At 42.5% G+C, this 25,178-nt stretch overlaps 1 protein-coding gene across 16 annotated transcripts in view; it reads right to left on the bottom strand.

Moving 5' to 3' along the window:
- The window catches only part of AGBL2 (AGBL carboxypeptidase 2), a 73,492-nt gene that overhangs the window by 26,814 nt on the left and 21,500 nt on the right, over positions 1-25,178 (bottom strand). For all 16 annotated transcript variants that reach the window (XR_011968895.1, XM_072617526.1, XM_072617523.1 and 13 more), the window contains exons 6-14: positions 21,265-21,450; positions 20,109-20,216; positions 17,310-17,460; positions 14,777-15,559; positions 13,488-13,644; positions 11,651-11,777; positions 10,189-10,289; positions 4,725-4,843; positions 1,560-1,626 (exon numbers count right to left, since the gene is read on the bottom strand). Coding sequence is in view for 15 of the 16 variants with exons in the window: in XM_072617526.1 (XP_072473627.1) it covers positions 1,560-1,626; positions 4,725-4,843; positions 10,189-10,289; positions 11,651-11,777; positions 13,488-13,644; positions 14,777-15,559; positions 17,310-17,460; positions 20,109-20,216; positions 21,265-21,450 (1,799 nt within the window). In the remaining variant the exon portion in view is untranslated. The remainder of the gene's footprint in view (positions 1-1,559; positions 1,627-4,724; positions 4,844-10,188; positions 10,290-11,650; positions 11,778-13,487; positions 13,645-14,776; positions 15,560-17,309; positions 17,461-20,108; positions 20,217-21,264; positions 21,451-25,178) is intronic.

Below are 25,178 nucleotides of genomic sequence, written 5' to 3'. Positions count from 1 at the left end.
GAAGAGATTAAAATTGCCACATTCTTCTTGTCTGGGGTTTTTTTTACAGCTTACAAAGCTCCAGCAGAATCAGGCTCTGCTTGGCGCCAGTAGGAAGATTTAGGCTGACGTACCAAAAAACCCATTCATGTTGTGCCCCATCCCAGAGTGTGATGGGCTAGCTGATCAGTTGTCAAGCGTATGGTAGAGGGGATGCTTGTTCAGGTACAGACTCGAGCAGGAGACCTTGGAAGGTCTTTTCTGCTCCGCCCTTCTGGGATCTGTTCGGGTTCTACAGCAATGCCTTTAGAGGACTACGTGAAGCATCTCGTGTTAAATATCTGTAGCACATAAATTATAAAACTATTCTGTTGCTCCCAGGTCTCATTTTCCATGTGGGGAAGTACATTAAAAACATTTTTGTAGTTCAAATGAAAATATTAAGTAATAAATATTGCTCAAATTGAAACTCCTCTTCAGACTTTTTTCTCTTTCTCTCAGACTATCTTCTCTCTCTTAGGAAAGTATGACAAATATGACTTTAGAATGTCTTATATTAGAGACATAGCCAAAGACACGAGGGGATTCTACTGTTTTGGACGTCTCTCTTGCTAAGTTAGAAATGGATGGATTTAAACTAATGATAAATTAATATAATTTTATAAAAATTATTTCTAAAATTAGACTTGTGCCTAAATACAGAGTATAGAATCAAGATTTTTTTTCTTCAATATGTAAGAAAATTTAAAGAAAGTCTATGAAAAAGCATAAGTTTGAAAAGACTAAAATCAAGCACTTAAAAATATAGATGGAGTGAAGACTTTTTAAAAAACATCATAAATGTGTCATTTTTTCATGACTCATATCACAAACCAGAATTTCCTACTTTCCCTAAAAATGTCTCCTTGGAGCCATATAAGATCATTGGGAGAATGGGGACTTGGTGAAATCTGCCAATAGCCTGAGTTTGGCGGCAAGGATCCTTGTCCTTGGGGCATGACCCTTCTGGTTCCCCCTGAGACACTGTTCTTTCCTAGGACCCCTCCTACTGAACTGCTCTCCTTTATCATTCATTCCCTTCCCCCCATCCCCCTGTTCTCTTAAGCTCTGCTATCTGGCCTCTTCTCTGGTTCGTGGTCTGATGACCCACCCTTCCATCTGTCCACCTGGTTTTTCTCACTAAGACTTCAGCTCCATATCCCTAACTGCCTGCTGGATGTATCTACTTAGATGTACAAAGGGGTTTAAAATTTGAGATGTTCCAAGTGAAACTCTGAATATTCTGCCCAAACCTGCCTCTCTTCCAAACTTCACTTATTTCTCAAGGAATGAAAGGAAGGAAATGATAAGGCTGGAACTGTCAACCTCGGTGTTCAGTAAGTCTGCATTCCCATTGTGATAGGTGTTGATGGATTCAAATATTGAATCTTGGCCTCTTGGAATGTTTAAAAATAATTATAATGTCCTCTGTTGTAAGTATGCCTTCGGAGCATGAAGGGAAGACCAATCCCAAAAGATCGCCTCCCACTGTCCTAGGCTCTGGCTCTCCTTGGGTTCAAAGCTCCAACGCCATCTCTTACCTTTTCTGTCACATTCAGTAAATGAACAGGAAGCCCATCGGAGAGGGAGCTGTCTGAACCACTTGTGCTGTTTCAGAAAAAAAAGTCACAAATGTTATTTGCCTTCTACTCAGACTTATAACACTTGCATATTCTCTACAGTATTATTTGTTTCTTGTTTGTGGTTACCCCAGAAACACAGCTGACAATTGGGACCTCCCAAGCTCACAGACCACAGAGCTGGACGGCCCCTCAGGAAACACCCAGAGCAGGGGGATCAGCTGCCATAATGCACAACTTCCCTGGTGCTGCCCAAACCAGATTAAAATATCTTCAGGAAAAGCTTTTTAAAAAAATATACAACACAACACAGATAATGCTAGTTTAGTTTTCTGAAGAGAAAGTGCACCCAGGTCCACTGAAGAGAAGTCCCTCAATTTGTAAGTGACAGATCTAGGATTCTAATTAGTCTCTAATTCCAAATGCAAAGCTTTTTCTATTGTGCCACGTCTCTTCATGCACCTATGGATGGACAGACCGGGATCTCGTGCTATGGAGACTACCTAAGGAAGGTGATGTCTAGTGTGGTGGTGTAGCATACTCAGAGGGACTCCTGTGGAGGAAACAAGGTCACAGTATAGCAGAGTATAGGGACCCCAAGGCAGCAAAGCCAGGGAGGGTCTCCTACGGGCCCTGTACCTGCCCCCAACATCTAGGGCGCCATAGTGACTCTATGTACCTGATATAAACCAACCTTGAATTCTCTTCAGGAACCTCTTCTACCATGCTAGGGAATTCTTAGGGTATCCCACTTATCTTTCCCTAAGGCTTTTATCCTTGGGCAGCAGCAGGCTACAGTACCCCCAAGTCTCTACCAGCCCTCCAATCTGGTGTGTCTTTTAGGAATCCTGTGGCCTCAGGGGAATATCTGTAGCCACACAAAAAAGTGTAGTCGTTGAGTAGAAAGATGAAGATGAGGAAGAATGCACATCAACAGCACAAGCATGGCAGGCATTCTTCTCACACGGGCTGTTCCCCCAAATCTCTCCCATCCAGCCCTGGCTGCTCCGTTGGACTGCGGTAACACAGCCTATCGTCCCAACCTCATCAATAGCTGTGTCCAAATTGTATGGTGAAGATGAGAAAAAGGCTTCCTACTGACCTGAAGAAGCCCATTTCTCTGCCTCCTAGATTAAATCTTTGGGGAACGTTCCTTCTGGAAGATGCCTTCTGGGCTAAATACTTTAAATCATCTTAGGATCTGGAAAATGCCTTTTGGAATTTGGGTGGGAGAATGGGAAGCCTGGGAATGGTGGTCTTCTGATAACAGGGGCCTCAAGGGGTGTGGGGACTACATTTCCCAGTAGACTTTGCAGTCTACTCATGATAATATGAAGCATGTCTTAGTGAGCTCTTTTCACCTCAGTCGTTCTCAGGCTTTATTCTTTCCCCCAAAGCTGTTTATCCCAGTTAAAAAAAAAAAAAAAAGAAAAAAGCATTCTGCCTGGAGTCATAGGAGGCCTGGGTTAGAATCCTCTGTTACTATGAGCAAATCACTTAACTTGTTTAAAGCTGTTTCCTCATCCATAAAATGGGTATCCCGATAACCGTACCACCAACCTCACAGGGTTGTTGTGTTTATTGCTGAGCATGGGATTGCAGCAGCACGCACTGAGCTGGGCCATCTACAGCTCTAGGGCCATCTACGGCTCTAGGGCCATGGGTGACCTGGAACCCGGTTTGACTGGAGAGCTCCCAAATGCCACACACACCCTCCAAAGGGAGCAGAAAATCCTCTCAGGGACCAGATAATTCCCAAGAACACTTTTGTAATAATGTCATGACAGTGCTGGCAATTACGGTTGTTCTTTCTGGAGCTGAGGGATCAGGGTCTTCCCTTCTGGATCCTGGGCACACCCAAACCTCTGCATTCTAGCAGGAGAAAACCCTCTTTTCACTGCTCCTCCCTTAAGAAAAAAGACAATTCCTCTCATTCTTGAGCAAGCCCTCAAGGCTTCTTCCATGGTACAATCAGGCTGCTTATTCTCATTACAGAGATAGCACATACAACTTCAACTTATTAATAACTGATCCATATTTGGACCAATTTAAAACCATTTTGGAATATGAATGAGTTCGGACCTAAACATCCCTTCTGATGATTTCCTTTTTACATGCCCATTATGAGTTTTACTGAACTTTCACATATCAAATCTTGCTGTTTCTTGGATTGTGAGTGGATAGAATTGAGAACCCTGTCCAGTGGGCTTCCGACTACTATCTTTAGCATAATTCACATTTCTATGGTATTTGTAAGTTGACTTAACACTTTTCTCTTTTCATCTGACAAGTAAAGAGATAGGCTGTGAGAGATGCCACGTTGGGCCCAGTCTGCTCCCCACTAAGTGTTGGTCTCTACTTCTAATCCTGAGTGTGCTTCTGCCTGCTCAGGCTGATCTGGCTTAGTCTTCATGATGGATTCATGAGATGAGAAGTCTAGCTCTTTCTTGTTTGTAAAAAGGGGCTGGGACAGATGATGTTCAAAGTCTTTCCCAGTTTCACCCTGCTAAGCTTCTATGATTCTCCCTTTCAGTTCCTCAGAAAAGCTATATGAGGAACATGAGAGAAAAAAGCTTTCCAATCACCTTTCTTTCCCCACTGTCCCTGAGATTTGGCACTTTGATCTTTCAGCTGTTGGCTGCCAGTCTGGGCAGCCTTAGTTAATGATTTTCTGTGTGCTTCTAAAAGAGGGAACAGGCAAGTTAACCATTGTGGCATCTTTCAGAGAAAGTCAAGCCACACACTGCAAGCTCTGCTCCAGACAGGTTTGTACCCAGCTGGGTTCTGGAACTGGCACCAGGCTGTTTTGCTGGGGCACAGAGGGGAGACTGTCCTCTCCTTGAATAAATCCATGGAGTAAGCCTTTGCGTGGCAATGGTAGTGGTAGTGGTGGTGGGGCGAGGTTTGAGGGAGTTTTATTGCTGATCTACAGGTTGAGGAACTGGGTTAATGAATTCTTAACTAAGCACCCTGGAATCCTCCAATTATCCTTCCCCAATACATCTGAAATAGCTGCTTAGGATGTTTTCTTGGACTCTAGGGTCCCATTTTGACTAAGAGTTAAGGCAATATAATAGAAATATAAATAATTTATCTTATTTTTTCTCTGACAATGGAAAGTATTACCTAGATTCAATGTCAGACAAGGAGATGTCACTCCAGTTGCCATCCAAGTCCATTTCTTGTCCAAGTTCTGAGAATTTCTTATAGATTTCCTCTTTAAGTTCTGTTAAACATTGCACAAACTATGGGACAGAAGGCAACAAGATTGAATGAGATAACATATGTAAAACTCTTTGCAAACTTCAAAACACTAAATAAATGCTAGTTATGTAAAAAAAAGATTTGTTTTTGGAAACTTGCAAAAATAAGCAATGCTTCAGGAAGAACTTTGGCAAATCCTTTCACAAATTTTTCCTGGAAATAGTCATTGGACCATGGTTATTTGGATACTTATCAAACCAAGAGTACTAATATTATTGAAAAGGTAGAGAGGGCAGGAACAAAGTGAAGAGTGACCATTCCAGATTTCATCAGATGACAAAACTGTCATAACGAATCTTCATTCAATACTTAATTTTGTCAATATTTTTACCAGCACCACTGATAGAGATCACACCCCTGCTTAAACCTGTCCAGATGGTCTTCAAGGGTTTCTATGGACAAATGTTCATTACCTCTGTCTCATCCGTGGTCTTTTTTCATTAACCAGTATCTTAATTTCACTGCTGTGACTCACCTGAGTTTGAGGTGCTACTGATATGTGACAGAAATGAAGCTAAGGGATAGATCAAGTCAGCGTTATTATTATGGTTTACGCTGCGTTTATGTGACGCTTACAGAAGCGGCCAAATGGCGCAATGGATGAAGCACTGAACCAGGAATCAAGAACACTGGAGCTAAAAGTCTGGTCTCCTACTCACTAGCTGCATGACCCTGGGCAATGAGGATGAACACGGCATCAAGGTCAACCACCGTACTGATGAGAAGTTCTTCAATTTGAAAAGTCTACAAGCCAAGACCAAAGTAGAGGGAGTGTTGGTGCATGATTTTCTGTTGGCAGATGATTGTCCACTCAATGCAGCCTCTGAAGCTGAGATGCAACAAAGTGTGGCTCAATTCTCTGCTGCCTGTGCTAATTCTGGTCTGATAATTAACACCAAGAAAACACAGGTGCTCCATCATCTACCACCACACCATCCATACGTGGAGCCATCAGTTATAACAAATGGAGAAGTCTTGAATGCTGTGGATAAGTGCACTTACCTTGGTAGTGTACTTTCCAGGGATGTACACATTGACAATGAGGTTGATGCACTCATTGACAAAGCTAGCTCAGTGTTTGGGAGGCTCTGAAGAAAGGTTTGGGAGAGAAGAGGTATTAGACTGACTACCAAATTGAAAGTCTACAGAGCCATTGTGCTGACCTCATTGTTGGATGCCTGCGGAACATGGATAGTCTACCAGCGCCATGCTAGGAAACCGAATCGCTTCCATTTGAACTGTCTTAGGAAGATTCTGAAGATCACCTGGCAGGATAAGGTACCAGACACTGAAGTCCTTGCCATTCAAACTATGCTTCAGAGAGCACAACTCTGATGGGCTGCTCACGTTGTTCAAATGTAAAATGTACATTCACCAAAAGGACTATTTTATGGAGAACTCACATGAAGTAGACGATCACATGGTGATCAGAAGAAGCGATACAAGGACACTCTCAAGGTCTCTCTCAAGAACTTTGAATTTGATTGTGAGACATGGGGGACACTGGAACGGGACTGCTCGGCATAGTGTGCCCACATCAGAAAAGGTGTTGTGCTGTATGAGCAAAGCAGAATTGAAACTGCACAAAGGAAACAGATTTGGAGTATCCACCCCAAACGTTCAGGAAGACAATCTGTGCCCAATCTGTGGTAGAGCATTCCGAGCTTATGTTGGTCTGATCAGCCACAGTCATACACATTGAAACTTCACTTTATCATGGTGATGTCATTTTGGTCCTCTTCAAGAATGAAGGACAACAACCAACCAACTGATCCCATTACCATGGTGTCCACCTGCCATGGCTTTTCAGGCATGTGGATGATATTTGGAATGTTTCAAGAGGGTGGAGAAGAAGGTGAAAAGAAGGAAACAACATGGACACCTTTAGTAGAAGGGGGCTCAAAATCATGCCATGGTAGCTTGAACATGCTGTTGGTGCAGACCTAAGTGGTATTAATATTCTTTAATAGAAACATCTGGTGGAATCTAAATGGGGTCTGTATTAGCCTTTAGCAGCCCCATGACCATATCGAGTTTACAGCCCTAAAGGGTGGGCTCAAAGTCCTACATTGTCTGGAATGGAAGGTCAGACAATTTTTATATATATGAAATATATGTACAAATATGTACAAATGTATGTACAGATACATATATGTATATATATATATGTACGGGTATGTGTACATGTATATGCATGTATATGCACATATACATATATATAGTACATGTGTATGTGTATACACATGTCCTAATCGGTTCTGTCATGATCAAGTAATTGATGATAATGCTGACCAAAGCTGGATCCAATTCAACTTGGTGCCATTCTGGATCCTCATCTTATCAAAAACTGCAAGACAGAATGTTGGCTTCGATGACCTTCAAGGTCTCTTCAAGCTCATAAATTTGGTGATTATTATATCCTATTATTACAATGAGATCTAAAGTCCTCCCCGCCTTCACTCTGGAGGGTGCTTTATTGTAATCTTTCTTCCTTATCTGTTAAGAGTTAATGATTTCTTTGTGTGTTTGGTTTGGCTTTCCATCTTTAAGGGTAGTGTTTACCATATCATTACTCATTTAGGGAGTATTTGCTGCTAAATGTGGGTGAATGGGAAAGACATACTGGTCACCTCTCTAAGACTGGAATTAGCTCCATGAACCTGGAACACAGTGTGACCGAATTTTAATTATGCAGGTTCTCAGATGCTGAACGTAGAGTCCATTGCTGGGCTCATACTCATAGCCTTTCTAGTTTGATTGTCCCTGGCAGAATTTGTGTACCACTGCCACAGTCTTCAAGAACTTACAGTTACCATGACCATAAAAATGAAGATACTATCAAATTCTACAAACAAAAACCACCCTTCTAAAAATGGTGAGGTTCCTACATTATGCCTGTAACCTTTAAGCTGACTGCACATGCTTTCGCGAACAGGTACTACTCATGGAAGGAACACTGGACTTGGCGTCAAAAAACCTCCGCTCCAATGTGGTTCTCTTGTTTACAAGCTGTGTGACTTCTGGGAGTGTGTCTTCTCCCATCCCTGGGGTTCACTTTCCTCTTTTGTGACCTGAGGGGGTTGAACTTGACCTCTGTGGCCCTTCCCAACTCTAAATGCCAGTGAGCATATAGCAATACAATTATTGTTTTTTGTTCTTTTTCTGCACTCAACAAACATCATTAAACAATCATCTCTACACACGCAGAACGGAAAAAGAGTATTGGACAAGTAGTTGTGACTTTATTCTGACAGCCTACGACTGAAAAAAGAACAGAATACATTCAAGATGTTAGTCTCGAAGTTGTGCTGCTTGCCTCAACGTTACTGTCAACGCTAACCTCTTACTTCCTTCTGGCCATTTTTGATTCGTGTGAGCTCCATGATGCCATTTTTCATTCTCTCCTTTCCTTTTCCTTTTTTTAAAGCATTCCTATTGCTAGTCTCCTTCTCTGAATTCCTGCTATTCCTCCCCAACCGGATTTAGACATAATATGATGGTTTTAATTGCAATTTCTTGAGTTTCCTGTCTCCCCTCCTCCTCCCTCAACAACTCAGGTAAGACGTGAAAGAGTCTGAAGTAAACAGTGACCTTACAGATCACTAGCCTTAGAGTAAGAGGCTCTAAGATAGAATCCCACCTCTACTAATTACTGCCAGAATGAGGAATTTCAGTTTCTTCATCTGTAAAATAAAAATGCTAGACTAAAATATCCAGATCCTAGGGTTTTTCTCATTAAAATTCCCCTGCCTGAGTGCTCCTTCCCTTCCCAACTGATTCAAACCTGTTTGCCTTTCAGCTCCAGGAGAAAGAAAGAAAGAGAAAGAGAGAGAGAGAGAGAGAAAGAGAGACAGACACAGACACAGAGACAGAAAGAGACAGAGAGAGGGAGAGAGAACTTGTCTTAGAATCCCCAGGATCCTCCTCTTTGACACAGGAATACAGTGCAATAGGGCAGCTGGGTGGTGCAGTGGAGAAAGCACCAGTGCAGGAGTCAGCAGGACCTGAGTTCAAATCTCACCTCAGACACTTGACACTCACTAGCTGTGTGACCTTGGGCAAGTCACTTAACCCCAACTGGCTCATCCTGGATCATCTCCAGTCATCCTGATGAGTATCTGGTCACTGGATTCAGATGGCTCTGGAGAAGTGAGGCTGGTGATCTACACAGCCCTCCCTCACTCAAAACAAAGTCAAGTGCAAGTCATGCCATCATTTCTCTGACAGCATGGTCTTCTTCGGCAACGAAGGATGAACACACAGTGCAATAACCAAACCAGGGTGTGACAAGAGTGGCCTCCTTTCACATCTATGGCCTATCTACCATTTGTTTGTGGAGAGACAAGGGGAAGAATGCAGTCAGTCCTTTGAAACGAACACTGGACATGGCACTGACCAGAGTTCTGATGTCCTTCAATGTTGTCTCCTCTATGTGATCTCAGTCATTTGTAAACTGTTCTCTTGCTTCTGTGCTTGAGTCACTCTGTCTCAATTCGTACAAGTCTCCCCAAATTTCCCTGAATTCTTCATAACTGTCTTCTTACAGTGCAATAATATTCCATCATCGTCATACGCTACAACTGGTTCAGCCATTCCCAAATGACGGGCAGCCACTTTGTTTCAAGTTTTTGCTTCTAGAATAGCGCTGCTAACAATATTTCTGAGACTTTTTATTTTGCTTTTGAGCAACTTGGGAGATATATACACATATGCATATACACACACACACACACACATATATATATATACATGTGTGAGTGCATAATACATATATATGTATATTACATATAATGTGTATGTGTGTATGCACATGCATATTTGTATCAAACCACAGTTCTATGCTTGGATAAGCTAATTAAAATGTCTCCTAAGAGAGGTGAAATAATGCATATTATCACAGTTATTAAGTGCCTAGTATGTGCAGTAGCGCTCAGTGCTAGAGGAGGTACAAAGTTGAGATGGCTCTTGCCCTCAATGAACTTAAAGTAATAAGTCATCAGGAGATATGAAAACAACATGGAAACTCTCTCTACTTTAATATCATTGGGTTTGAGTCTCCTGTTACACTCTGAGAATATGTTTTCAGAATCATTTAGTGATTCAACGTTTGGGGTAGGTTTAGAATTACACTTTCTTTGCCCCCCGTCCTGTATGGAGCAGCCTGGGCTTGGCTGCCTCCAAAGCAGGGCAGTGAAGAGGAATGGGATCTCCGTGTCACAGGAACAGAAAGCAGCCTGACCAAATGTTCTCGTAGCTCATCAAGGCCTTTACATTTAGAACTAGAATTCTTTCTTTTTGACTCTATTGAATAAAACAAGCTTTTTACCTTAGTGCGGTCAGGATCACAGAAATCAAGAAGCGTGTCACAGACGTGATAACCGAGGGATTTCAGATCCTCAGTGTTAAAATGAGTATCCCTTTTTCTGCCTGGAGAAAAACCGTGAACATCAGCTTAGGAAGCTAATTTTTGCTGAATAAGCATGATACAGACATAATCCAATAATTCCTCTTTGAAAATCCCCTTCTCCCCAGTTTTCCCACTACCTGTCTAACCATTCCTTCTCAAGTCTCTTTTGCTGATTCACCATCCAGACTGGTAGTGTTAAAATCAACTAGAAACAGGGGCCACTAATCCATACATAAAGATCCCTGTGGGTGGGATAATGACTTAGTTTTAAAGTGTAATATTACCTGTCTTCATCTATTTTGTTAAATATTTCCCAGTTCCATGTTAATCAGTACCATGTCCCCTAAGTGTGGCTGTTGTTTCTCTATGCTCTTTCCTGGGCCCCTGATTCTTCTTCACTCACTCTGCATCAGTCTCTAGCTGATCAACTAGTGCCCCCATGAGTTTCATTATTGTTTCTATGCCAATCACTCTCAAATCGTTACATTCAAGTCAAGTATCTCTCCTGAGTTTTAATCCTATATTACCAATTCCAGTTGCTTAGTTGACATTTCAAACTGGACTTCCTTGGAACATCTTAAAAAAAATACCATCCCTAGATGCCCACCAATTGGGGAATGGTTGAATAAGTCATGGTATATATTTGGTATGTTGTGCTATAAAAAATGGTGAACAGGCAGACTTCAGAAAAACCTGGAAAGACTTCTATGAACTGAGGCTGTGTGAAGCAAGCAGAACCAGGAGAACATTCTACACAGTAAGAGCCACAGTGTGCGAGGGCGGTTTCTGATAGACTTAGCTCTTCTCAGCAATGCAAGGACCTAAAACAATTCCAAAGGACTCAGGCTGGGAAATGCCGCCCACACCCAGAGAAAGAACTGTGGAGACTCAACGCAAGGTGAAGCAGACCATTTCCTTTTTTGTTTTGTTTTTTTTCTTTCTCATGGTTCTTCTATACAATATGACTAATATGAAAACATTTTTAAATAGGAATGTATATGTACAGCCTATATCAGATTGCATACCTTCTCAGGAAGGGAAGAGGGGAGCGAGGGGGAAAAAACTTAAAACTTAGGGGAAGTGAATGTTGAAAACTAAAAATAAATTAACTTAAAAAAAAATACCACCCCTAAGTACAAAATATCGTGTTCTCCTAAAGATACAGTATTCCTTTTTTTTGGGTCAGGCTAAGTATTTCCTAAAATAAAAAGGTTTTATTTCATTATTATTATCAGCGTTAGTTCAAGTCACAGGTGGATGGCCAAGCATTTCTTTAGGTAAATGTAATTTAACAACATTGAAATCATGCACGTCCTTATAAAGTCTCTGGCTTGGCCTGACCTTGTAATGTTGGGGGACTGATGTCCAAAGAAGTTCTTACCTAATGTTGACCCTGCAAAAGTCGACTCCATCGTGTAGCTGTTCAAGATTCCCATCCGCCACATCACAACTCGTCCAGTCCCTTCTTTGCACTTGTGGACTTTAAAATTACAACTCCGGAAGGAGAACTGAAGAGAAATCCCACTCCTTGGTTAGTGGACAACATCAAGAACATGCAACAACAATTGTTTTTGTCTTTACATTTTCAGTTCTGACTTCCTGATGGGAACACAGCCCCTTCTGTGATGTTACACAGATGGATTACCTTATCAGAGATTTGTCATTACTTTTTCTACTTTCATCTTGTGACACCCTTTGCTCCAAAAGCAAGCTCTTTACTAACATTTGACAGTCCCCTAGGGCCCCTAGGGCCCCCTATATCTCCCAAGACATCTAAAGTCACTCCTTCTGTGGCCTCTCTGCCCAGCCCTCTGGCCTACTCAAACCATCCCTGAGGGTGTCTTGTGCATGGCCACCATTTTGAATGAATTCTATCCTTTCCCCCCAGTCTAATGCCATTCCCCGCTCAAGGTCTGGCTCAATTCCAATCCCTTCGGTATCAATGTTCCAGACCACGCCAGACTTTGAGAAGACCTTGTCTGTAAGGTGTTCTATAGAATTAATGTTTTATATTATTAATTCTCTGTATCCCTTGAGTTATTTAGCACAGTGCACAGAATCATAGAATTTTAGCATTTTATAATATGAAGGCACCATAGAAATCACGGTCCTGTACAGAATCATAGAATCCGAGGGACCACAGCAGACACCTAATCCAACCCACACAAGGAAGAAATCTCCACTATAAAATATGGGATAAGCAGACATTTAACCTCTAACTGACGACTTCAAAGAGGGAAAATCTGTCCCACCTTGAAGCGAGCCATTCCTCCTTAGGACCATCTGGATCAGTTTCCCTGACGTCAGTTCTGAATGTACCTTTCTGTAGCATCTACCCATTGCCCTTGGTTCTGCCCTCTGGGGCAAAAAGGAACAAATCTCATCCCTCCTCCATGTGAGCCCCTGCCAGCTTCACAGATGAGGACAGCAAGCATTCCATAAGTTTCACAGTGGTTGGCCATGCTTCACTAGCTCACGTGATGAGATCCTTTTATATAGGAGGTCTGTACCATTCAAAGACATCTTTTATTCTAACCAGTTACATGTCACAGAATCCATTGCCAGACATCTATACCTTTTCAGCCTGGTAGGATCTGCTCAAGTGTGTGGTTCAACTGTGAGGCCTTCTAGAGGGTCACCTCACCAGAATGAAACTTCCAATTAGCTATGTAGTAGAGGCTCAACCTACTGCTTCCTTTTCATTTGATATATATAGTAAAGATCCCCTTGTAGGTTCTTAAAAATTGGATTTTCACTTTCAAATTGTCATATGTTATTTCCATACACATCTCCCTCAGCCACAGAGTTGTTTCTGAAGAGAGCTATAAACGGTTTATTATCTGGAGTCTTTCTTTTCAGTCCCTCAGCGACCTTGTCATGATTTGCCAGACTGAGGCAGGTATAAGGGTGTTTCAGATCATATAACCTTATGAATTTACTGATACCTATCATGTAATCCCTTCCTCTGGGGCCATACAGAGGCTGGGCATAAGTCAGAGCTCTTTACCTACTAAAAGTGTAAGCATTTGTCCCAGGTGAAATGGCTACTTTGATTCTTGGAATCTCACTTGGAAACAATCTTCTAGCCCCTAAGGAAGTTTTTGCTGGGACTTCTACTTCTAAGAGGATAGTCCATGAAATGTAGAAGCAACAAGGTCGGAAACTCATGACAAGACTTCACACTGGGAGGGGCCCCTTCTGGCCCAGCCCACGCTCACCTTGTCTGGGGCATTTTTGCTCAGCATCAGAGGGAAGACTCGCTCGTGCAGCCATTGTCTGCGGCTGGTGCTGTTACAGCCATACAGGAAGATGTTGTTCTTACGACTGTGCCCGTGGAAATCACAATAGAGCAGGACCTCCCGCTCTTCAAGGACTCTGTGGGATGAAGGCTTCATCAGACACAACCCTTGAACTCTGGCCTTTGCCTCATCCCCTTTAATTATTACACTCCATTAAACCGTGTCATCTGCCCAGCTCTGTTAGATTTCCAAAGGTCATCTCCCTCACCTTCCTAGAAACCATCAATGATTCGCATGAATGAATCAATGAAAAAAACATTTATTGAGCAATTACTATGTGCTAGATGCCATACTAAGGGTTATACAACTCGACAAAAAGAGGCCGTTCCTGCCTGGAAGGGGCTCCCAATCTGAGAGGAGGTATGTGTAGGAGAGTGGTGGCCAGGAAGGTGTCACAGAGAGGGTGAGACCCTTTTCAGAAGTAATGATGTTAACTTAAATCCTATGCTCTGAGCTAAAGGTGGGGTAAAGCTGCATCAATAACAAGAAACAGAATAAGTATTTAATGTGTGCAAAGCGTGGTGCTAGGTGCTGAGGGAAGGCCAAGCTCCTGCTCTCATGGAATTTACAATCCAGTCCAGAGGCCTGATCATCGGCACCGATAACCTCAGTATAAAAGGATACACACTAAGCATATTAGGGAGGTGGAGGCAGTCCGGGTCTAGTAATGATGAAGACAGGTAATGCTGACTAACCCTGGCTTATGACCACCACTGAAGGCTGCTCGTACGTCCTGTTCCCTCCGTCTGAAATGCTTGCCCTCTCTGTGCCAATGTGTCCTTTCCATCCTCCTGCTCCACAGCCTCCACAGACCCTGGGCAGGATAAGCAGGCCACCCACCCTGCATGAGGTCCACATTTTCTCCAACCCTTGACTTACAGACAAGTGGATGTTTAAAGGGTCTACAGAATGTGCTCATAGGCATTTTCATTTCATTTGGTCTTGTCTCTGTTTGATAAGATACCCTAAGGGAAGGGCCTTATGGGTATTACTTCCTCAGCAAAACCAGAATTGCCCTGTATGGTATGATCTGTGTACAGCTCAGACAGCCTTGGCTGACTAATCTATCACCCCAGCTGGTGGCTATCAGGGCATAATATGGGATGTGCCAACAGCATTTCAGTGAAGCCAGCTTTCATCAACCAATGAGATCATTTTTACAAACAGAGTATACTGAGAGACCGACAGAAAAAACCTGTCCGCCTCACCTCTTGATCATATTCCTGGTGTGCCAGATACAGGGGAAAGATTCTTTCAGAATGGTCTTGTAGTGCCTGTTCAGGTCCCTGCCTGCCAATGAACAGCGATAATTCCCCACGATCACGCCATCTGGATTAAGCATGGGAACCACCTTAAAAATGAAGATGTCTCTGAGGAGATGGGCATCAGGGGAGTCTCCGAGGATAAAGTCTAGGAATCCTTTCATCATCCAGGAGCCATTGCTCTCCCCAGGATGGACTCGGGCACTCAGAATGACCGCTTTCTTCGCAGCGGCCATTTCCAAGTTCTTGGATGGGTTGGTGATGGTGAGCAGATAGACGGTATTGCCTGCAAGGCTTCTGCACAGAGTTCTGAGCTTGCAGAACTGAGACTGGATGGGATTGTTGGCCACTGTCAGCAAGTAATACTGCAAATCCGTGTACGTATAAGGATAGAAGTGTGCAAAGTAGCAGGTGTCCTGGTCATGTGGAAAGCGAACGGTCCATGTGAGGCAGTAGAAGGTGGGCTGGCCCTCCTCTGCACTCTTTCTGTAGTACTTGATCTCATCTCCTGCTCTCCTCCAGCCAATTCTCTGGGTCCGGGCATCCACCTCAGAGTACAGGAGAGGCTTCATCCCTACGGTGTAAAGGCTCTTGGGTTTTAGCAGATTGACGATGGTGAAGCGATACGTGATTTCTTTTCTGGTGTTCTGGACTCGGAAATAAAACCACTGTGTGTGCTTGCTAGTGTAGAGATCAGTGCGCAGGGTGAGTTCATACTCATAGGTGTCTCTGTGAGGGAGAAAAGCAAAGGAGGTCAGACTCTAAGGAGGGTGAGTGACAACTCTGATTATATACCTAGGAAGTGTCAGGAGGGAGATCCAAGGCCAGTTTTTCCTGATTCTCAGTCCAATTTTCTACTTAGTAGTCAACTACTCCATCCATTGCCCTCCAGGACAGGGACTGCCTCTGCTCTACTTGCTTTTGCATCCTCAGGGCTTGTCCCAGTGCCTGCTCATAGTAGGTGCGCAATAAGTGTTTGACTGACTGACTGCAGACTGTGCCGCCCTTCTTTGGCATTTGCTTTGGTCCTCGGGATGTTTTCATGCAGGTATAACAGTGACAGGTTTTTTTTAAAAAAAGTCTACCCATAATACTGTCTGCCATTTACACAGTGTTTTATATTCAGTATGAGCCCTTTGAGGTCCATTGTACATTTATTGTCTCCATTTTACAGAAGAAACCAAAGCATGGAAAACTTAAGTGACTTGTCCAAGTAGTGCAGCCTGGCGGATCCTGGCCCCTTCTTCCAGGAGAAGAAGGGAGACCAGGGACAGAAACAGCTTAAATAAAGCTCTAGCCCAGTTTATCCTTATCCTCTGCTCCTGAAGGGTACACTGAGGTGCCTGGATCTGCTCACTCTAAGTTGGTGCATTTGTAAAAGGCTCCCTTTAGGCTCCCCTTGTCTACTTCAGTATAAAGCCCCAAAGAACCTAAGCCCCTTGGGTCACTCCAATTAGTCTGAAGTTCTGGGAAGGGCCAACTTCCTGTGTTGCAGCTATGTGTGTGGCTTCATTCTGCAGACACAGAAAAAGGCTGGAACCTGTTGGGCCTGTGGTGAGATAGAAGCACACATCTCCTTATGTAAGATGAGTATGAATATCCCTCCCTCAAGAATTACTGAGAACCTGAACCTTTGGATTAAATCAGTCTATCAAAGACTTTATACCAGGTGTGAAAAGGCCTCAATTGATTGACTGAATTGAGGTGCTTAGGCCTTGAAGTGTTTAACTGAGTGGTCCAGGCACTCTGTAATTCCTGAGGCCCAAGCCCCAACAGACACACACACATGCATGCATGCACACACGCACGCACACACATGCACACCTATCCTTCTTCTGTTTCGGTGATGGTTTGCATGGTATTAGGAAATTTTGTAGTTCCATGAGAGATGAGTGTGCTTCTGTCTCTCCTCAATGAAGCTCTAGCTCAGACTGATTTACCAAGATTACCCAGTACATGGCATGGCCAGGAATCAACCTCGGGCATTTGTCTGGGGACCACATGCAGGGCCCTTTTGCCTGCACCATGGAGCCTCCTTTCAAAACAGCTTCAGAACTTATGAACACGTCATTTACTTTGAAAATTTAAGATTGGTGTTATATAATTTTGATTTCTTAGGGATAAACTGAAAGACTTCATTCCTGGTTTGCTTCTATTTTTGTGAGGACAGATGGGAACATGACTATTGTATGTGGGAGCCTGGAAATAGAATATGAAAAACAGTTGCCCCCAGAGGTGGAAACTAAAATGAAAGAAAAGTGAAACGTCTGAATGTGGTCCGTATCTATAGCTTGGCTGGGGCAGGGAAAGGGAGACTTGCTCTTTTCAATTTTTTGAGAGAAAATGAGGAAGATCAGTAGCATGCGGCTGCCCTTAGGAAATGTGACAAATAACAGCTTTTCCTTTGATTTCTACCTGTCTTTCCACAGCCCTTCCAAGTATCATCCCTCTCCAAAACTTCCTTTTCATTATTACTCACACTCTGATGGCTTTCTGCAAATTCCCACTCTCAAACCTCGACTCAAACAGCAGGGTATCATCTTCTGGTCCTTGCAAATTGACAGAGAGTTGCTTGATCAATCCTCGTTTGCCTCCTACTCTGGAGCTGGTGAAATAGGAACCTGAGGGGGCTGAGAAAATGGACAGACTTAGAAGTTGGGACAAGCCATCTTCTCTACTTACAGAAAAACTTAAGTTGACAGTTATCCAGGTTATGGCTTTTGATCATCAGGGTCAAAGTTCAAAGAGCTGTGATTTTGTTGGGGTGGGTACTCCCTCTGCTGACACAGTTCATGGCCCCTCTATGACTAAGATGGTCTCCAAGAGTTCCTACTCCTGAAAAATTCAGTGGTCTACACTTAAGCTTGGTGATGAGCTAGTCTTATGTTAGTGCGGCTGGTCTTCAAAACAGAGACCAAGTCTGTCACCAGGTACATGCACAACATCTTTCTAGCTTGGTAGAATCTGTGCTCTGCTGGCACAAGCTTTGAGAAGTCAGGCTATCTCTGGGCCATGGGAGCTGGTTTTAGTAATAAGAACACCAAATGTGTCACTAGAAAGTCCTGTATTCATATGAAGCATTTATATTGCAAGAATAAGGAACAGAAGATGGAGGGTTCCTATGAAGTTGAGACTTCATGGGCTACTCCAATTTTTGTACCATTACATGATAGGTTTTACTTAGAAAATCCTAGAGAACCAGCAAAGATTGAGACTACAGCAGCAAAGTTGCCCAGATTCCACAGAATAACAACAAAACACAGGAGGCAATAATCACAAAGAAATTCTCCTTCAAGGTAACTAGTATAAGAAGGACTGATAGACACAGAGCAACTGTGTCAGCTTGTCTGATGCAAATTCCCCAAGTGAGAAAGGCTGGAGACTGTTTCCTGGAAAGTGGTAAGGATGTGTGACAGAAGTATCTTGGACAGACTTGGACATGTGTAGACATTCTATAACTGGTTCCATCCTGTTGTCTATGTAGTTACGAGAAGTCTTTCTTTGATTGGATGTGCAGCTGGACCTGTGTTTTCAGAAAATCACTTTGGTGGCTAAATGGAGGATGGATTGGACTGGAGAGAAACTTGGGGCAGGCAGATACCTCCCACCCTCAGGTGATGAGGGTCAGCACCAGGGTGGGAACAGTGTCGGAGAAGAGAAGGGGGTATATTCAAAAAATGTTTGTAGCATTATCGATTTTATTATGTTGCCATGGCCCAGGCATGAGGACAGAAAATATTCCTCCAGGCATGTGAGTTGTTTTTTATCTCTTTAAGGTGCACTTTGTAATGGTAACTACATAGGTATTATATGTGCTTTGGTGGGTGGGCTCCCAGATACTTTATTCATTTTGTAGTAGGGTGGCACGATGGTTCCCCTCTTAGCCTAAGTTAGCCTTTTTTTCTTTTTTTTTTGCAAGGATCGTGGGCTACCTTACTGTAATGCTATGGACCTTCAAGTCACAGTATAGCCCAATCACAGAAGAACCAAAACCGCAGGTGAGGTAAAGAAGATAAAGACTGACTGACACAGGAGGTGTGGAATGTAGTGTGTTATCCACAATGACACATCTGAGATGTAGCAGGAAAACATCCTCATGGTCAGCAAAGGTGGCGGGTCATTCCTGCTTCCACAGGAGCAGGGGATACTGGACAGATGGGCCAAGTTCTGCTCTGGCAGGCGTGGAATTTTATACAAACTAAAGGGAGGTTGTCAAAGTGTTGTGTAGCGTCGATGGGCTGCCATCAGCAAAGCAAGCAGAAGCAAGCACTGAAGTCTGCCTATATCCTTTGAGTGCTGGATAGGCCCGAAACTCAGGAAGCATCCTGATCTCCCAAGCATCCAAACTGCCATTTCCCAAAAGATCAATGGTGATTCATACTGAATACCTGAGTCAACTGTAAACATGGATAAACATGGATACATCATGGACTAGAGAAGTTGGCGTATCTACTCCATCAATTCTATGTGTGCTTAGGGCTGCTATTAGGCATGAAGACTTGCCCACAAGAGGTGGCAACACCAGGAAATGTCCTCTCCAGCAAAGAAAGACTGAAGAAGGAGGTGAGGTAGTCATGCAGTAAGAGCAAGAGACAAGAGATGGCCAAATCCAGTGCTGGCCATCCAGCATACTAAGTGCCTGAAGAGAAGGCTCTGGCATGTTGGCTACATCCTCTATGGGTTAAAATAGAAGGCCATGCACATGACTGGCACAAGATAGAATGTGGGAGAATGACATGAAATCTGTACCATTAAAGGCAGTAGTCCCAGCATTGAAATCACAGCTCCAATGAGGGACTGATAGATTTTATTTTTGTTTTAAAATATGTATTTTATACATGTTCTCTTAACACAATAATCACTTTTTTTATCATCCCCACCAATTATCTTCCCTTTAAAAATAAGTAAAACCATATTGATGTGTCTTATAAAAACTCACAGACCACTGGAAAGTGAAATACCAAGAGAAGGGAGGGGGAAGGAAGGATGAAAGGTGGTATCCCTGACTGAGCAGAGAGACAGAAAGAGCAGGTTTCCTGAAGACAGTTCCAGTGAGATTACTTCAGAGAGGAGGAAGCCACAATACGGGCTTATAACCAAATAACGACAACAACCACAACAATTTTTTGCAGCATAGTAAAAGTACCAAGGCCGACCTCTCACAGGTATCAGTACTTGTGATCAAGCTGCTCATCCAAAGATTCTTCACTAGCTTTTCATACATGTGATTACAGATTTTTCTGTCATAATGGAGCCCTTTGGAGGAAAATGAGGATACCTGATTCAATGTGATAGACCACTGTGCCTTTTCCCTCTCCAACAATTTCTGGCACCTTCTCATTTCCTGTAGGCTGATAGAAGTGCTCAGGCTTGGGTGGGACCCACTCTGAAAGGAGACATCCAATAGGAACATGCAGTCAGTAACCACCTAAGAGACATTTCACAGCACAAAGAACAGAAGTTATGCAAAACTCGACCAAAATTACTTGGCCCATTTCTGCAAGAACCAAAACAAAGACTTCTTTTCTCTTTCAAAGTATTCCCCTTGGCAGCTCATACACATGGCATTATTTGTTCTTCTGTGAAGGACGCTGGGACAATAAGGCTTTGAAAACTCACTTGTGATAACTGAGGACAGCGGAAATGACTTTTAGAATGGATGCTCAAAGTGCATTTCTCAGGAAGAGTTTAGAATTCATTGGGATTTCTAGAAGGAACCAAGAAGAGAAGACACAGCAGGGACTGAGAGCACCTAGGGGCTACTAATTGGGAAGTCTGCAGAGGTGCAGAATGTGAGGAGTGCTTGAACTTCATAGGGAAATACTGATAAGTACCCAGGTGCAGAGCATCCCACTAGGCCATCCAATCCTCCTTGCTTTCCCTTCCCAGTTGACAAAGCAGCTCTCTGATCACCAGGTCAGTTTCCCGGCTACTTTGGTCCTGGAAAGTGCAAATATTGCAAAGTGAACCCTAACATGAGAGTAGAATAAATTTGTAGTCTGGTTTATTATCAGTTACTTGTAAACTGGAAATAACGTGAATCAATTTGCCAGAATACCAAAAGTATGGGAAAGTGGGCCAAGGATAAGCTTTGGAATCTGGAAGCCCTGGATTCAAGTGCTGCCCTTGATGAATACAGTGTGACCTAGGCAGGTCTCTTGATCTCTCCCTGAGCCAGGCCCCTCCCTAAGACAACACTCTAAGTTACTAGAGCGCTGGCCTTCATCAGGCGAGGGAATTTCCACAGCAGGAGATCCCAACACCAATTAAGTCACAGGACTTGACATACAGATAGGTCACCTCTGGATAAATGATAACCTTGACTTTCTGACCTGTGGTGATCCCTCTAAGTGAGAAGAAATTGCCACTTTTTCCTGTACTTAACAGAAGCCCATTACTGCTAACTCAGGAAGTAGCCATACAAATTAGATTACCAATATGATGAATATTTTCCTTGATGACTTCACATTCTATGGGCCATCGTGGAGCCTGTAGAAACCCATCATTAGAGAAGAAAGCAAAGAGATTTCGGGGTTCTCGGAGACGTGGGTTTCCTTCACCAACCGCATCAAAGAGCAGTTGGTTGCTCTTAAAAAGTGAGGTATCCAACAAAAGGGAACCTGTTAAGAAAAAGGGACAGAGTAAAAAGCTCCCTTCCCAATTCTGAGATATCTAACCCTGAAAATATCAACAGCTTGGTGGCTTTTTTTTTCTATAAAGGATTATGGAAATCTTAGCCCAGGCATGTTTTTCTAGGTCCCTCATTAGAAGGAGTGAGGGGAGTGTAGAGTGACTTACGTGCCAGGGGCTACACTAAAAACTTTTACAAATGTTATCTCATTGGATCCTTACTGGGGGGTAGGTGCTATCCTTATCCTCAATTGACAGTTGAGGAAACTGAGTCAGACAGCAGTTAAGTGACTTGTCCAGGGCCCGAGGCCGATTCTGGATTCAGATCTTCCTGACTTATTCCACTTCTTCTTTAATATTCAGAGGTGGGTCCAAAGTAGATTTTTAGGAAAACATAAATGGGCTGTGTTTGATGTTATACAAATTTCCCACATGTATCCTGCAGTACCTGCAGTAACCAATCATTTTATTGGGACAAAAGAAAATTCACAGAACTCTGAAAAGTTCCCAAGAACTCACCCACTTCTCTTTATTCTATCTAATAGTAGGAGTTTAACAAGAAGGACTGTCTTTGGTCTGGTGTAAGTGGATGCTAAAGGCCTTTGTAATGGTTTAAGCAGCTTTTTTCTTTTGCTAAAAACGTATCTTTTCCTGCCCACACATTCTACTAGATCTCCAAACTCTGGGTCCTGCAGCTGGGGGGAGACCATATATATATATATGTATATGTCATCTATGGAATTGTGAGTCGCACATGTCCATCACTTACGGATGGGGTGTGTCACACTCCTGAGTGGCTAAATGAACTGGAGTGTGTCTGTTGGTCCACAGCTTTTTCATGCAGCAGTCAGCAAGGTGCCCCAAAATTCTTGCAACAAATGTAATTCCTCAGCTATATATTTTAAAAACAAAATGCTAAGCTACAACTAATTTATGAATATCAAAAAGAAGAGTGGGAATTTTTTTCTGTGGAGGAACATACATAAGTAAAAAGCAACTGAATTATTTCTTTAAAAGAGAACTCACTGTCTACCTGCCAAAACAAACTCAGAAACTGTATGAACACAAGTACAAAACACTTCTCACACAAATAGATCTAAATAACCGGAAAAACATTACTTGCTCATGGGTAGGCTGAGCTAATGTAATAAAAATGATAATTCTACCTACATTATTTACTTATTCAGTGCCATATCAAGCTACCAAAAATTATGTTATAAAGCCAGAAAAAAATAATAACAAAATTCATCTGGAAGAACAAAAGGTAAAGAATATCAAGGGAATTAATGAAAAGAAATGTTAGGGAAGGTGGTCTAGCTGTACCAGATTTTAAATTGTATTATAAAGCAGCAATCATAAGAACTACTTGGTACTGGTTAAGAAACAGAGTGGTGGATCAGTGGAATAGGTTAGGTATACAAGACACAATAAGTCAATGTCTATAGTAATCCACTATTTGATAAACCCAAAGACCCCAGTTTCTGGGATAAGAACTCACAAGCTGACAAAAACTGCTGGGAAAACTGGAAAATAGTATGGCAAAAACTGGGCATAGACTAATATCCTACACTGTATACCAAAATAAAGTCAAAATGGGTACATGATTTAGATATAAAGACTGATACCACAAGCAAACTCAGAGAGCAACGAATAGTTTTCCTGTCAGATTTATGAAGAGCAGAAGAATTTTGGACCAAACAAGAGAGAAAGAACATTATGAAATGCAAAATGAATAATTTTGATGACATTTTTACACAAACAAAGCCAATGCAACCAAGATTAAGAAGGAAGCAGAAAACTGGGAAAGCACTTTTGCAACCAGTGTCTCTGATAAAGGCCTCATTTCTGGCATACATAGAGAACTGAGTCAAATGGATAAGAAGACAAGTCATTCCCCAATTGATAAATGGTCAAAGGATATGAACAGGCAGTTTTCAGAGGAAGAAGTTAAAGCTATTTTAGACATACAAATCAAAACAACTCTGAGATACCACATCAGACTTGTCAGATTGGCTAACGTGACAAAACAGAAAAATTATAAATGCTGGAGAAGATGTGGGAAAACTGGAACACTAATGCACTGCTGATGGAGTTGTGAACTGATTCCATCATTCTCCAGAGAAATTTGGAACTATGCCCGAAGGGCTATAAAAATGTGTATACCCTTTGATCCAGCATACCACTTCTAGGTCTGTATCCCCAAAAGATCATAAAAATAGGAAAAGGACCCACATGTACAAAAATATTTATAGCACCTCCTTTTGTGGTGGCCAAGAATTGGAAACTGAGGAGATGCCCACCAATTGGAAGTGGTTGAACAAGTTGTGGTATATGAATGTAATGGAATACTATTGTATTATAAGAAATGATGAACAGGCTGTAATGGCAAGCAAAGTAGTATTTGCTGCTGTTTTTCTGGATTGAGTTTGAGCCAATCAAGTGCCTTTGATTGAATCAAGAGTCTTTGATTGGAAAGAAGCAGAGCTGAGAGAAGCCGGCTAGGGGAACTTGCTTGTGGGGAGGCCTCACAGAAAGAAGGTTTGTGATGTCGCTGCTCTGTCTGTTGGTCTGTGTTAACTCCTCAGACAGAAGCCCTATCTGTTGCTCTTTATGAGTGAATTGAGATGATGGAGCTGGTAATGTGTATAAATATTTTTATAGCCCTGTTAAGTTTTGTTTTCCTAGAAGCAGAAGCTGGGGGCAGTAGCCCCTGGAGCCACAGGAAGAGTTTGAAGTGAACAGTCCCCCTGAGTTGAGACAAGGAGTGGGAGCAGAGCCTGCATGTGAACTCAGGTGAGTGCTGGGAGTTGCCAGCCTGGAAGAGGAGCCTCAAGTCAAGATAAGAGAGGACTACTTGTACATTGGGAATTAATTATAGAGATTGTTCTTACAGTGACCTAGGGATGGATGGTGTGGTGTTCTCTGCTACACCTTAAAGATGCATTGTGCCAGGGAAGATCCTATCAAGGGACCCTCTGACTTTGAGGATTCAACAATATATGCTATGCACCACATGACATACTGAGTGTTATGAAATATACATATATGTATTAGATGATATGTTCTGCTTAAGGATGTCGCTATGAATGTTATGCTTTATTGAACAATGGTTATTTTATTGGTGAATAGAGAATTCATTATACTGTGCGATTAGACCCTTAAGATTATTCATAGCAGCAGTCCTCAGGAACGCCATGATTGGCGTTACGCAGGCTGGCTTCAGAAAAATCTAGAAAGACATATGAACTGAGGTTGAATGAAATGAGCAGTAATGAGAACACTGCACATTGACAGCTACATTGTGTGGTGACTGACTTCGATAAACTTAGCTCTCCTTTTCTTAATGTATTCATTTTATTTATTTTTTATGCTCTACAATCACTACCATAAAACTTACATTTTTTTCCCCCTACCTGCCCCCTGCCCCCCTCCTCCCTCCCCGAGACGGCATGCAATTCTATATAGGCTCTACACATACATTCCTATTGAATACATTTTCATTATATAATGCTGTGTAGAAGAGCTAAAATAAACGGGAGAAATGATATAACAAACCAAAACATAATACACACACACACACACAAATGATCTGCTCCATTCTGTGATTGAATTCCACAGTTCTTTCTCTGAATGTGGAAGGCATTTTGCCTGAGAAGACCATTGGGAATTGTTTTTTTTAATGTCCTTGCATTGCTATGAAAATCCAAGTCTACCAGAA

This window comes from Notamacropus eugenii, chromosome 6 (genome assembly GCF_028372415.1).
Source record: "Notamacropus eugenii isolate mMacEug1 chromosome 6, mMacEug1.pri_v2, whole genome shotgun sequence".
NCBI classification, from domain to species: domain Eukaryota; kingdom Metazoa; phylum Chordata; class Mammalia; order Diprotodontia; family Macropodidae; genus Notamacropus; species Notamacropus eugenii.
This window is presented reverse-complemented; position numbering and strand designations above follow the sequence as displayed.